The sequence below is a fragment of the Thyridium curvatum genome (assembly GCF_004353045.1).
Source record: "Thyridium curvatum strain D216 chromosome Unknown NODE_9_length_649264_cov_80.371750, whole genome shotgun sequence".
NCBI lineage: Eukaryota > Fungi > Ascomycota > Sordariomycetes > Thyridiales > Thyridiaceae > Thyridium > Thyridium curvatum.
In genome coordinates, this window is record NW_022156764.1 from 122,808 (window position 1) to 136,287 (window position 13,480).

The 13,480-nt window shown below is 56.6% G+C and overlaps 3 protein-coding genes across 3 annotated transcripts; 1 reads left to right on the forward strand and 2 right to left on the reverse strand.

Moving 5' to 3' along the window:
- Positions 1–6,359: 6,359 nt before the first annotated feature.
- Positions 6,360–7,303, forward strand: E0L32_002221 (uncharacterized protein; the record flags this gene model as incomplete). Its single annotated transcript, XM_031136387.1, has 2 exons — positions 6,360–6,531; positions 6,633–7,303. The coding sequence occupies 2 exons, from the start codon at positions 6,360–6,362 to the stop codon at positions 7,301–7,303; spliced, it is 843 nt and encodes a 280-aa protein (XP_030988436.1).
- Positions 7,304–8,823: 1,520 nt separating this feature from the next.
- Positions 8,824–10,573, reverse strand: E0L32_002222 (uncharacterized protein; the record flags this gene model as incomplete). The annotated part of the gene is made up of 5 exons (XM_031136388.1): positions 8,824–9,470; positions 9,577–9,891; positions 9,981–10,047; positions 10,189–10,321; positions 10,461–10,573. The coding sequence occupies 5 exons, from the start codon at positions 10,571–10,573 to the stop codon at positions 8,824–8,826; spliced, it is 1,275 nt and encodes a 424-aa protein (XP_030988437.1).
- Positions 10,574–12,813: 2,240 nt separating this feature from the next.
- On the reverse strand, positions 12,814–13,434 carry E0L32_002223 (uncharacterized protein; the record flags this gene model as incomplete). Its single annotated transcript, XM_031136389.1, has 3 exons — positions 12,814–13,077; positions 13,141–13,232; positions 13,296–13,434. 3 exons carry the CDS (start codon positions 13,432–13,434, stop codon positions 12,814–12,816), a joined length of 495 nt encoding a protein of 164 aa, XP_030988438.1.
- Between the last annotated feature and the right edge of the window lie 46 nt (positions 13,435–13,480).

Below are 13,480 nucleotides of genomic sequence, written 5' to 3' on the forward strand. Positions count from 1 at the left end.
CGGATGCCGAATGCGGTTGGCCCCTGGACATGCAGACGCAGAAATTGCCTGATAAGCGCCCAACGACCGACGCGAGCAGCGACTATTGGACATGCGGCCGCTTCTGGCGGCCCATAAATGGAGATGGGTGGCTGTCGAACCAACAGGAGGGCGAGGGCTGGAGACGCCGTGCAGCCGAGCAGACGCATAATTAGATTGCCCTCAATGAATGTAACAACATGTGGTGGCTGTGTACTGACAAATGTGGGTGTTGCCGTTCCGACTTGCAGCGGGCACGTCGTGGTCTCAATGGTACAAGAGGTGCGAGAGAAGAGTAAGGCCCGGTTCTAGATGACTGTCAGGACATGGCTTGCATTAGTCTAGTGGAATCTGACCATCTTGATGAGCTGCACGGTGCTCGAAAGGGGAGCTCGACAAAGCTGCTGAAGGGAGGAAACACGCCGTGATGGCGGGGGAGCATCCGGGAAAGCAATTATTGACACACCGACTTTACACACTTGAGCGGAAATAAGGCAAGTTTGTGGATGGCAGACGTATTGAGTGATATTGGGTTCATTGCTGCAACCACACAATGTACGTTGAATGGCAAGTGACCCTCGTGACGCCGTGCATCTACGCGTGATGAACTTTTGACCAATTTGCTGCATGCCAGAGCCGAATTCCGACTTGCCGCCATTGTGCACTTCTGTACGCGCTTGAAAGGTCCCGCCCGTCTCCAAGAGATATCTCCAATTTAGGATTGGGGAGGTAGCAAACAATAACCAGGAGTCCAGTCGATATCAGGAACCCTGGCAGACTTGTCCGCACTTCGAGGGTCCGAAATTACTCGGAAATATCACATCAAGATGACGATATAGGGATAGTAATCTCAAAGCTAGCCAGCCCGATGTAGTAAAACGGTCATGGCAAAATTGTGGATGCTGCCGACATTGACAGTGGTCTTTGCCTGGTTGACTACCAGAGAACTTGAGTGCCAGTGGTACGCTGCAGCATGAGGAATCCTTTCGCGTATTCCTGCGTAGGAGCTTCATGCGATCCTGTCAGACTGACTTCTAAAACCTCGCTTCTCGCGGATGTTGGCACGGCACGGCACATGGCAAGGCTTGTTTAATTACCGGGGCTTTTTGGTCCTGCTTCCAGAATCCCGGGTCTGCATCCTGCGTAACTTGCGCGCAGAGACCAATTGGGCTGGTTCCAGGGCTGACACGTAGGATCTCAACTGACACACAATGCTCTCGAGGGCTGAAGAAGAGCCTGAAACTACGCTAACACTACGGCTTCAAACCTGGGATTGAGTAGAGATGGCTACCGGCCTCCATTCTACAGTAAGCTCCTGCAAAAACGGAGCAGGCAAAGGATGGGGAGCATGGGGGGGCAGGAAAACAGAACTAATGCCGTCCAGCGTGTGCTCTTGTCGCGAATGGCCAACAAAAACTCTCAGTAGCTGTGCCAGTCAAAGTGCCAAAGCTGGCAGAGAACATGGCCGTCAAGAGGAGTCGGCTAAGTGTCCAAGGAAAAGGATGCACAATGTTACCATGATGAGGCAGGTCAGATGAAGCGGAGCTGGTCGACAGGTGGCAGGTGAGTGCGCATGAGCTCGTGTACCGGTATCACGAGAAACATGAGGACGAAACAAGAGAGACGCATATTCTAGGCGAGTAAAGCGTGGGTAGTGCTGCCCGAAGCATAAAGGGGGAAGGTGATGCCGCCAACAGAGCCGGCAGTCTATGCGAACACCAAGCAACTTGGACTTGTAGAGCACGGAGCCAGTTGTGGCAGAGCTCTGTCAACCTTTCCTAGCACAGCGCATGTGGGAGCAATTTCGTAGTACTCTAAGCAGACTTGTCAGCATACGCATAACAGCTTCAGGGTCAATACCAAGACACCCACGCGAGCAGATGCTGGGAAGCATGTGTCTGGCCACACGAGACAGCTGCCCAGAGCGACCAGAGCCTGTTGTCCATGGCGTTCGAGGGGTGGCTCAGCTTGGATGCCCGCAAGACGAAGGACATGGAGGTAGGAGAGAAGATCTGACCAATATCGGATGCAGCGTAGTCTCGCAGCTGGCAGTTGGTATCGAGAGAGAAGCACAACTTGAAAATGGCGGCCGCGTTAATGACTTCAGACACCAACAATGGGACGCGGAAAGACCTGACAACGGCACTCCAAGCTTTCAGGGCACCCTCCGGATACGTCAGTGGCGAGCCCACAGCGCATAGGCATCCTGAGAGGCTGTGTGATCCGGTTCATGGAGACTTCCAGGACGGGGTGGACATCGTTGAGTCCGTCATCAGTCCACTGTCTTGGGCCATGATCCTCTTGCCCAAGAACTAGCCTAGAGGGAAGTCATGTTGGCTGAAGGCATGGCCTATCCTAGACGATGTGAAACAGAGGATTGAAGGTGGGTGTATTCGCCTTTGGCTCCAGATTCATCTAATCGAAGCGGTGTTGGTAGCAGGAACAGTCTCCGGCTCTGCGCGGAGGACTTGACGGCCTCAGTGGGGTCTGATAGCGGGCGGAGAATCACCTACAGGGATTGCACGGGGGATTCTGGGATGATACGTACGGATATCATGCCCTGGAAAGTCTGTACAGACTAGCCTTACAGGGCCGGTCCCAACCCCCAGAAGCAGTGCAACCGTCTCATTTCGCAAGGGCTTTGGTCTGGTGGAAATGCAGGGAGTGCTCGACGAGGATGTTTTTGTACACTTGTACATACCCAGAGCGACAGGCAGACCCTGCCACTAAAGAGAGGGAGGATCCGAACAAAGCTTGCCGAGTGTTAGATCTGCAGGCCTTGCTAGCCCTACCCAGCACTCGCCATGAAAATCACTGGGGGCTTTGGTAGGTACTGCTAACCCGGCCCTTCGGGACGGCAGCCTGAACAATCGTCGTGATGGCGTTATGGCGCATCGTGGACAGGCAACAGGTGGTTGCAGCTTGTGCGACTGCCTCTGTCTCGATGAAATTGGGGTGGGTAGTTATCGTCCGGTGGCTGGTGCTGAAGCAAGTGGCCGTACTCAAGGACGAGGACGACTTTCGTCAGAAAGACGCCCTGCATATGCAGTAGAAAGGAGGAACACGTCGGATGATTGGTGACGAATCTGCAGCCCACCGGATGTAATTCAGCTGCACCGGCGATCGATGCCGACGCCCGACGCGACGCCCGACGCCTCCCTCGTGTCCGGGCTCGAGTGCTGTTATCGACGACAGGGTTCGTACGGTCACATCATCATCATCACATCGCGTTCGGAAACACAGATCAACCTGAGACGAAAACGTCAACGAGATCCCCGTGCCATGTGCATGAGAGTGGGGATTTGCGCCCTCTTAGGCTGTCCCGGTTGCTGTTGGCAGTGTTCGCACTGACGCTAGCCAGGAGAAAAATAAGTTCAGATGATGTTTCGAAGATCAAACACTGGTCGACCGGGTTGGCATTGTCCGTATTGTACAGAGCAGGTCGTCACAGTGAGTGCAAGTACCAAGAAGGAAAGAGAGAGAGAGAGTGCACGGTCGTTGTTGCTACCGGAAAGAGATGCTTTGCTGGATTGGGAAAGGTCAGTGCTGACGTCCCAGGGGCCGAAGCGAGGAAACGAAACATTTGCCAGACAAGCTATCCTCAAACACTAGCAAGGGACCGGTCCCCTCTCATCTTTGCTTCCATCTTCACTGGCATTCAAGTTCACGTTTACTATCAAGTCGGAGCCGAACACTCAGCTGCATGCTCTCTATCCGTCAACGTGAGAAGCAGTCAGTCAACCTCGTGGTCCGAAGGATCCCCTCCATCGAGACGCACGACACATGGCCTGATTCTGGTGGTGCGCTGCTTCAGCACCAAGGATCGCCTAATCAGCCACCCGCTCCCAGCGGCCGCTCCCAGCGGCCAGGTGCTGCATTACGGCCTCAAGCCCGCCTCTAACTAGAAGCAGCACCAAATAATACTGCAATGACCAAGACTTTAGACGCGCGGGAGCGGGGGTTATCAGGCTTGGGAGCGTCTTCTGGGGACTGCCTCCGGCCAGGGCCAACACAAGGATTCCGCGTGCCAATGGGGCCCTCCAGCTTTCTGAGAGCCACGTTTTCACGACCATGACTACTACTCCGTAGTTACTCTCGTCGTTGCAACCAAAGCGTGCGCAATGCGGCCTGTGCTCGCTCTCCCCGTGGTGGCGGAGGCCAGAACCTCCATTGCCCTCCACTTTCGTCCCGCGTCCCCTAGGGATTCTAGTGATGGAACGGTACAATGGCAAATGGCCCGCCGCACATACTCCGGAGGCCAATATTGCCTGCTCCAGATCGATCTGTGCCAGGTCTATGCAGCAATACGAAACGACGGCCTCCTGGAATACCACCATCTGGATCCAACATACCGACCCTGAACCCGAGTGTCGGTGCTGGGAAGAAACCACAAACACGGACAAGAACGACTTGGTCTGAGCGCGAGGGCCTCAAAGGGGGATTCTGTGGAGACGGAAGCCGTTTTACCCACGCTGCGCTAAGCACCTACCCTTGGTTCCGCCCCCGGACCGAGAGCCCTGTCTCTGGTGGTGGATGTGTGTACCGAGTACATCTCACTCTTCGTATCCGTCTGGGTGCGGATTTTCTGGGAGCATGACTACGAACCCAGGATACGCATCGCCATGTTAGTAGCGCTTACAACAGAATCCCTCGATGGCGGTGGGAGAAGAAAAGACGTCTTCCAGAAGACGGCCGGCGCCAGATCCTTCCTGTCGGATATCATCCTCCCCGGATAGGCGCAGCACGGCGGCAATGGAAATGGCAATGAGGGGAAAGCGAGCTGACATTGACAGACTGGACTGCCACTGGGGTCTTAGCCCTCTGTCAGGAAGCGCTACTGTAAGTCAGAGAGGAGCGGGGTGGTGTGTTGGCGAGGAGAGCGAGCTGGCGAGATGTGAAAATTCAAACGGGCAACGGGCTCGTCAGCACACATGCCCATGCCTCTCAACCAGCCTGGACTAGGACCAGACCCCTGCGACAAATCGCTTGCAAACGGCCACATCCCCGTCCAGCCTCTTTTTTGGTCTTTCTACGCTACTGCGCTGCGGTAACACAGTCCCCAAGAACCCTGCAAGAGCCAGCCATTCCACCCCTGTCCACACCATCTTGAAGCATCCCTGTCGCATCTCTAGACGCAGCCTTCCTCGCCGCTCTGCTCTGTGTCCCTCAGGTCTCTCTCTCTCTCTTTTGTGCCCCCTCCTTCATTATTCCTTTGCCCACTGTCTCCCACTTTCCCACTAGGGCAAAAGAGGGCACCACTGCTCATACACAGTTACATCCAAGCTGCGCTAGACTACGCCTCCCGCTGTTGCGTTGCGCTACGCGGGCACACCCTCCCCCACCAGCCTCGCTTTCCCATCAGCGCCGCAGCTCAGGCCCTTTTTTGGCTCCATCACCGTTGCTTTTCCGGCCTCTGTTTTTTTTTGTTCCGCCGCCCGTTGCTTTTGTGATTCTTGCCTCTTCCTTTTCGTCCTTCCCGGACACCCTTGTCAGTGCAGTGCAGTAGGGTGCAGCTCCATGTGTGCATCCATGGTACGGGATACATGCGCCAGGGGAGGGTAGCTACATGATCCAAGACATGGCGGCCAGAGCTGTTAGTAGGTATTTTCCTTGCTCGCCGTCAGCTTGCCCGTTCTCCCTCCTTCTTGTCTAGCCGTTAGCCTTGTAGCCCCCCTCGTCTCGCCTAGCTGTCCGAGCTTTGCTTAGGATCTCGAGGTTGCAGTTCTTGGACTTACAAGAAGCCCCCGTCCTCCTCCTTCATGACCCCGTTCTCCACCCAGACGTTCAACGATTCGCATCCTTCGTCCCAAGCAAGAGACCAACACTTCTCCTTGTCAGGTTAAACTGAATCCAGTCTACCGTCGTCCTTCTCTTTGGGAACCTGAAAGCCCCGAGATATAAACCCCCAATCATTCCTCTTGCTTCAGTCTCGTCTGTTCCTGTCCCCCCATCCAGCTTCAACAACACCAGCCAAGGACTCGAGGTCTCTCTTCTTTTCCCTTTTTGTCCTCTCGTATTTCCTTGCTTGCCTTCTGGCCTCTGCGGCATTCGACAGTTGCTTCGTTTCTTCGAAACCCTCTCAAAACACGAAAATAAGTTTTGTCTGCTCTTGTGTGGTCTCACCCTCGAAGCTCTGGCAGCTTTCACCAATACTCATTTCGCCTGGCCCGTTCCCGTGTCCGCCTCTGAAGCAAGCTCGGCGCTTACAGTAGATTACCACCAACCACCACGTAATCTACTACAAGATATCTCCAGGCTCTTTATTCCCGACATCTTCTCGAATTCCTTTCCTCTTCTCTCGTCTTGATCCCTTTTTCTTTCGTCGTCGTCCCTCAGTCACGATGCTCTCCAAGTCCTTTGTCGTCGCCGGCCTGCTGGCTCTCGCCTCTGCGGGCCCGTGCAAGCCAAGACCGTCCAACACCGGCGCTCCTCCTCCGGCTTCCACCACGGGGGGCCCTACCGACCCTACCTCGCCGCCCATCCCTGGCGTTCCTACTCTTCCAAGCACTGGTGGTACGTGTGTTTTTTTACGTGCAAAATTCGCACTTTTCCCCTCTATAGAGGACCTCTTTTTTCCCTTTTTGGGAGCACATCGCTAACTGTTCTAAAAATAGCCTCCGACCTGCCCAACCCGGACCCTTCGCTCAAGCTATTGCACGTCGCTCTCGGCCACGGCATTCAGAACTACACCTGCGGTAACGAGACCACGTCCAAGCCCAGCTTATTCGGCGCCCTGGCCGTCCTCTACGACGTCACCAGCTTCTTCCCCGGCCAGCCCAAGGGCCTGACCCAGGAAGGCTTCAACGCCCTGACCACCACGGCCCTCTGGACGACCGACATCCCGCTGAACCTCGAGAACGGCGCCGCCAAGGGGCCCGGCACCCCGGACGCGCCCAACGTGCTGCCCGAGGCCCAGTACGGCGCCACCAAGGACCCGTTTCCCGCACCGTCGGACCTGACGCTCGGCAGCGTCGGCCCCATGCCCTTCCTCGGCCACCACTTCTTTGACACCGCGGGCGTGCCGACCTTTGACCTTTCGGCACCCGGCTTGCTCGGCAAGGTGGCCAAGACGGGCGGCGTCGCGGCACCCGCCACAGCCGACAAGGGTATCCTGTCTACGGGCGCCGTCGACTGGCTGCAGCTCAAGAACAACGGCAACAGCAAGGGCATCACGCTGGTCTACCGCGTCATCACGGCCGGCGGCAACCCGCAGGCGTGCAGCGTGTCGGGCGCCCCTGGCGCCGGCAGCGTGCCGTACACTGCTTTCTACTGGTTCTACGCTTAGATGGCGAGAGTTTGACGATTGCACGTGTACGCTGGTATTGGGGAGCTGCTTGGATAACTTTAATGGGGTTCTTTGCATCTGCATAGACTTATTTGGCTTGTCGATGACCCTTTATCATTGACTGGAAGACACGAATGAGAGAGAAGAAGAGAAAAGGGAGGAAGGTTTATTGGTACAAGGTGGTGGATCAGACCTGCATTTGGGAAGCATTTTCTTATTTTTATTGGTGTGTTGGAAGACATCTTTCCGGGATTGATTGTCTATACAAAGGGAGAGATACACGTATGTTTCTCTCTCTTGTCCCAGGGTTTCGGGTGTATTTGTACATATTGTTTTTTTTTTTCGTTTTTTACCTGCTGGATCCCCCACCCGTACGAGGCGAGACGTCTTAAGAGGAGAAAAGAAGATTTACCTTGTTGTTGACGTTGTCTTGGTCTGTTTGATTCCTTTGGGAGTGTGATGGTGATGATAATGTATGGGCACGACGGATCAAACTTGGGAGAGCTGCATAACTTTGGGGTCATCTGTCTGCATCTTAGAGCAGGTTATGTCATATTGTTCCAGTGGGAGTAGTGATATCAATAATTTTCATTGTCCGACTACCAAGTGTTGCGTACACCTTCTCCGTGCCTCTTGCTGAATGTCATGCCTGGCCCTTTCCGTTTGTTTGGAGCAAGACGGGGAAGTTTGACCTCGACGAGGGCGACAGTTCTGCTCCACCTGACTGGCTGTGCCTGAAACATCTCCACCGCCGTCACGAGGGACCGACCTACTCCGTACACGTAGGTCCTTGACGCCGGGAGGGGGGGTCGGAAAGGCAGTGCCGGGCAGACACCATCGACATGTCCACCACTCACCATTGCCGGACCATGTGCCCAGAGATGAGAGCAGAAGAAGGCCACCATCCTTCGCGCTTAAGAAGAGTACCTACCTAGACAGACTGCTCAAGACAGGAACTCCAAGACACGAGAGACTAGTGTGTGTCCCCCCGCCACAGTGGCAGCGCTTACACAATGCCGTGATACCCGTCGTGCTTTAGCACTGCCGAGTCACGTCACTGCCGACCTCTGGCTGGCGTCATGGGGTTCCGTCCCTCGAATCCGCAAGGTGGAATTAAGTCGAGAACAAGGTCTCTAAGACGGTTCAACAGCACAGATTAGTTAGCCACCAAGAAGATATCATATCTTGAATGGAAAAGAAAGAAAAAGGCATTCTCATTATCGTGCGTGCTGTATTCTGGTCATCAGGGGGGATTGTGAAAAAACAAAAAGCCAACATGATATGGAAAAAAAGGTGTCTGTAAATCTCTCTCTCTCGCCTGTCTTCCCTCTCCTCCTTTGCGAGAGAGAAGATATCATCCCCCCCTAATCCCCCAGGTCATTCATAAACAGGGAACCGGAAACATCACAACCCCCTATCTCACTCACTCTCTCTCTCTCCTGTCTCCCTTCCACTCACTCACTCACTCACTCACTCACTCCCGCTTTTAATATATATGATATCCCAACACTCCTCTTCCTTTACCTCCTCGCGTCCAGCCCGCCCGCGAGCTCCTGCTCCAGCCCGCCCTGCTGGCCCACATACTCCTGCGGCCTGGGGTCCTCGGCCTTCCACTGCTGGCCCGCCGCGCCGCCGTTGGCCGCCGCCGTCGGCAGCGGCACCTGCGCGCCGCCGGACCCGTGCTGGCCCGCCGCCGCCGCGCCCGCCGCACCGCCGCCGCCGCTGCCGGGCGCCGTGCGCACGAGCTGCCGGAAGCGGTAGACCTCGTCGAGGATCATGTTGCGCATCTCGCCGACGTCGTCGATGACCTCAAAGTCAAAGTTGAAGGTGGTCGGGCAGTCGGGCTCGTCCGAGGCGTCGTGCCAGATCTGCAGGTAGGGGTGCTCGAGGGCCTGCTCGACCGAGATGCGGCTCGAGGGGTCAAAGGCGAGCATGCGGTCGAGCAGGTCGAGGGCGTCCGGGTTGGCGTTGGGGAAGAGCTGCGGGAAGGGCTTCTTGGCCATGAAGGGCAGGTTGCGGACGTACTCCTGCGCGCGGGGCGAGCCGATGCGCGACAGCGTCTCCTCGTTGGGCGTGCCGAGGATGTGCAGGATCTGGTTGAGCTGGTCGACGTAGTCGCGGCCCTTGAAGAAGGGCCTGCCGCCGAGGAGCTCGGCGAGGATGCAGCCTACGGACCAGACGTCGACTGTTGTTGGGGGGGGGTGGCCGAACGGGTTAGTATTGTGGAAAAGTACGGGGAGGGGAGAGATGTTACAACAGTAGCGGCGACGTACTAGCTTTGGTGTAGCTCTGGAAGCTCAGCATGATCTCGGGGGCGCGGTACCACCTCGTGGCGACGTACTCGGTCATGTAGCCGGCGTTCTCCTCCGGGTCGATGGAGAAGCCGCGGGCGAGGCCAAAGTCGCAGATCTTGAGCTCGCAGTCGGCGTTGACGAGCAGGTTGCCGGGCTTGAGGTCGCGGTGCAGGACGTTGGCCGAGTGGATGTACTTGAGGCCGCAGAGGATCTGGTAGATGAAGGACTGGAAGTGGGCGTCGGTCAGGGGCTGGCCGGAGCGGATGATGGCCGCCAGGTCGCATTCCATGAGCTCTGTCGGTGCGGGCAGAGGTTGTGCGTTAGCTTTTTCTGTCTCTTTTCTCTTTGTTCTTTGCGTCGCTGTGGAGGGGGGTAATGTCTACCTTCGTAGAGGTACGTCTCGTTGAAGTTCTCTGGTCTGGGGATGTCCATGTCGTACAGACAGGTGATCTAGCCACGCGGGCAAAAAGAGAAAAAAGGTCAGCATTTGTTCTGTTGTGCTATGATGCGAGCCGTTGATCGCCTTCGTGGTGGTGTGTCTTGTTCGTAGGGAGCCGGGCAGGGCGGCGCGTGGTTGCGGCGGGCGCTTACATTTCGGTGGCCGCGAAAGTGCTGCAGCAGCTTGATCTCGCGCAGGGCGCGCTTGGCGAGGATCTTCTTGCTGAAGACATTGGTGACCTTTTTGACGGCGACGCCCTCGTTCGTCTTGTTGTTGACGGCGGCACTGTATTTAGGGGGGGGGAGAAGAGCGTCAGTCAGGCGGTTTGTCAAAGGTTGGGCGGATCGCGAAACACGCAGGGCTGAAATGCGGTTTGCTTCTGCGTCTGCGTGTCGCGGGGTTTCCCCTTTCGCTTTCGACGTACCAGACGATACCGTAGGCGCCCTGGCCGAGCTCCTTGGTCACGGTGTAGCGGTCGTCGACGATAAAGTCCTGGTTGAAGACCTTGAAGACCTTGCGTCCTTGCAGATCCGCCATCTTGTCCCGAGTGTGTGTGCGTGTGGCCTGGCGGAGAGCGTTGGGAGACACGAGCGAGAGCAGGAAGAAGGGAGCTTTGGGTCGGATGGGAACCTGTAGCGGCGGGAGAAGGAGGGGCTCGAGAAGCAAGCTGCGGGCGGGTTTGGCCTTGTCTTTTCCTGTCTTGGTTCCCTTGGTCAAGCTCGGTGGTCTTTGGGTTGGGGCTGACGCTGTGTCTTCAACGGAGAAGGCGACGGTCTAAAATGGCGGGGTGGGGTGAAGAGGGCGGAGGCAGAAGCGGCGGGTCGGCGGGACTGGCAAACACCACCAAAACGAGGGAGCTAGGAGCTGGGAGCCGGGAGCTGGGATTCCTAAAAGGGGTGGAATACGAGAGGCGGGCGTGCCAATTGATGGCTTGTTTGCGCCGTGGGTGTACGCCTCCTTTATCTGGCTTTCTTTGTGGTGGAAAAAGACGCAGATCGGGCGGGAAAGAAGCTGTTTTGGGCAGGACAAGGCCGTGTTTGATCCGGATCCCCGCAGACGTTGGAACTGTTGAAGCGGCAGTCGGGGTGGTGGTGGTGTGAGAAGGTCTGTCGAACCTTTATTCTCTCCCTTTGACCTAGCAGACAGAAGCTTGTACAACTGGTGATTCAGGAGGGAAGAGAAGGAGAAAGACTGAAAAGAAAACAGGAATAGATAGCAGATGGCCAGGGGGGTTGATGAAGAATGGATTAGACACGCACACACCAGCTACCACGGGAAAGGCGGGTGACATCTTACCTATATATCAAAAGCCCTCCCCCTCCCCATCTCACCGTGATGGCGGGTGCGGGAAGAGACGAGGGGCTTGGGCTGATGGGGAAAAGGCATGGGGGATGCAGCTCTCTGAGCAAACGGCATTGGACAGGGCCACGACTGCGCAGGGTGTGTGGGCTTGCGACTCGTTGGCGATGAGCACGAGCAGCAGCAGAGTCAAAGTTACATTACATTCTTACCTGCTTCCGAGGCTCGTCTCATGTCATCTTCTGGCACCTTTGCCCATCTCCACGTCTCTCTCTCACCACGCTATGCTTGTCCTCCTTCCTGTTCGTTCTACAGCGTCCCCTTGGCACGGATGGCTGATGGCCGGGCAGGGAGAGGAGCCGGAGCAAGAGACCATCGCCAAGCTTTGAGATGGACGGGCGCGTCTGGAGGGCGATGCGGCCTTACCGTTGGCCAGCTTGCGAGGGGGGAGGCACCCAGACCCGCAGCTCTGGACATGGCATGTCACCTCTCACCCTGTGTCGATCCCCGGCGGGGGGTGCCTGATCGCAAAGCACTGCTCTAGGGCCATTTGGGGCATGATTTGGGGGCCGTTTGCGATGTGATTTGCCGGATCTGGTGTGCCACTCCCAGTTGTTTGTTGTAGCCGCGCGCGACAGGAAATCCTCCCTACCCTTTACGGATCTCATCTCGCCGTTGCTGGCTCCGTACACAGACGCTAGCCAGCATCCATCGCCTTACACGCGGCGCCTAAAAACGACGAGATGCGAGATGTGATCGAGTAAGCGACAAGATAGGGGAGAGAGAGAGAGGAAAGAGAAGAGAGAGAGAGAGCGCGCGAGAGCTCATGAGCCCACTCACTACCGCGCGCCGCCGTTCACAGCCACGCCCTTGGGTCCTTCATGCACCCGGGATGAGCCGTTCTGCAAATAGAGGCGCAACGAGGTGGCGCAGCCGGCATTGCGGACCACCGAGCAAGGCGGAACGAATTGATGCCATCACGACAAGCTTGTTCGGTGCCTTGATTGAAATGCATCTTGGTAAGCACCTCCATGCCAGTCGCGACGTTCTGGACAGGAAGTGCAATTGGACTCCACGCATCGCTTCGTGGAATTGAGTTTGCTGTCTCCAGTGAAGGTTAGTTCAAGCGAGCCCCTGGACGGGTCCACGGGTACCTGTTTCAGGGCCCAAGGAGGTGGTCTGGTGGGACCGGGCAGGCCACGAGTTGGGCGGCCTAGCGCCTTTGAGCCCAAATCCGTGGATTCCAGGTTGAATCCAATAAAGTACCTACACTGGGACTGGGCAAGCAATCAATTGGGATGTCTTTCTATTTCCTCAAGTGAAGGAAGTCATGCCTAGAAGCAGTGGACTCTAGAAAGGTCTGGTCGTCCTCTATCATGCCGCTCAGTACCTTGGTCTAAATCATAAAAAAAGGGTATCCTTTCTTCATCCGTTCTCTCTCCTCTCCGTCTCAGTCTCCACATTGGAAACTCGCACACTCAAGCCTCAACCTCGGGAAAGGTCTCCTTCAGGAAGTTCTTGGAGAAGCGCGTCACCTTCTCGTACCCGATCTCGAAGCCGTCGCGCCCGCCGTAGTACGGGTCGTCGATGATCTCGGCCCGCCCCGTGCCCGAGAACTCGCCAAACAGCATCAGCCGCGCCTTGCTGCCCGGCTTGCGCCTCTGCAGGCTCTTGAGGTCGTGCAGGTTCGACCGGTCCATGGCGAAGATGTAGTCGAACCGGTCAAAGTCGGCCATCATGATCTTTTTTCATCTCGGTTAGCAAAGGCCAGCTGCTCCCAGGGGGCAGATGAGGGTCAGTCTTACCTTGCGGGCCTCGTGGTCGTAGTCGTTGATGCCGTGGGCGGCCAGCGTCGACATGGTCCGCGAGTCCGGGCCGTCGCCGGCATGGTATGCTCCTGTATTGCTGGTCTCAGTCTCCTGATCGCTTTGGTTTTGCAGTTTCGAGCCGGCTCACTGACCTGTCCCGCAAGAGTCGAGCTCCTTGATGTGCGCCTTGTACGGCGTCTGCTTCACCATGGACTGGAACACGCCCTCGGCCATGGTGGACCGGCAGATGTTGCCGAGGCAGCAGAAGAGGACCGAAATCTGCTCAGGCATCTTGACTGCTGGGCCGTGGGTGCGAAGAGTGCGATGTCGACTGGTT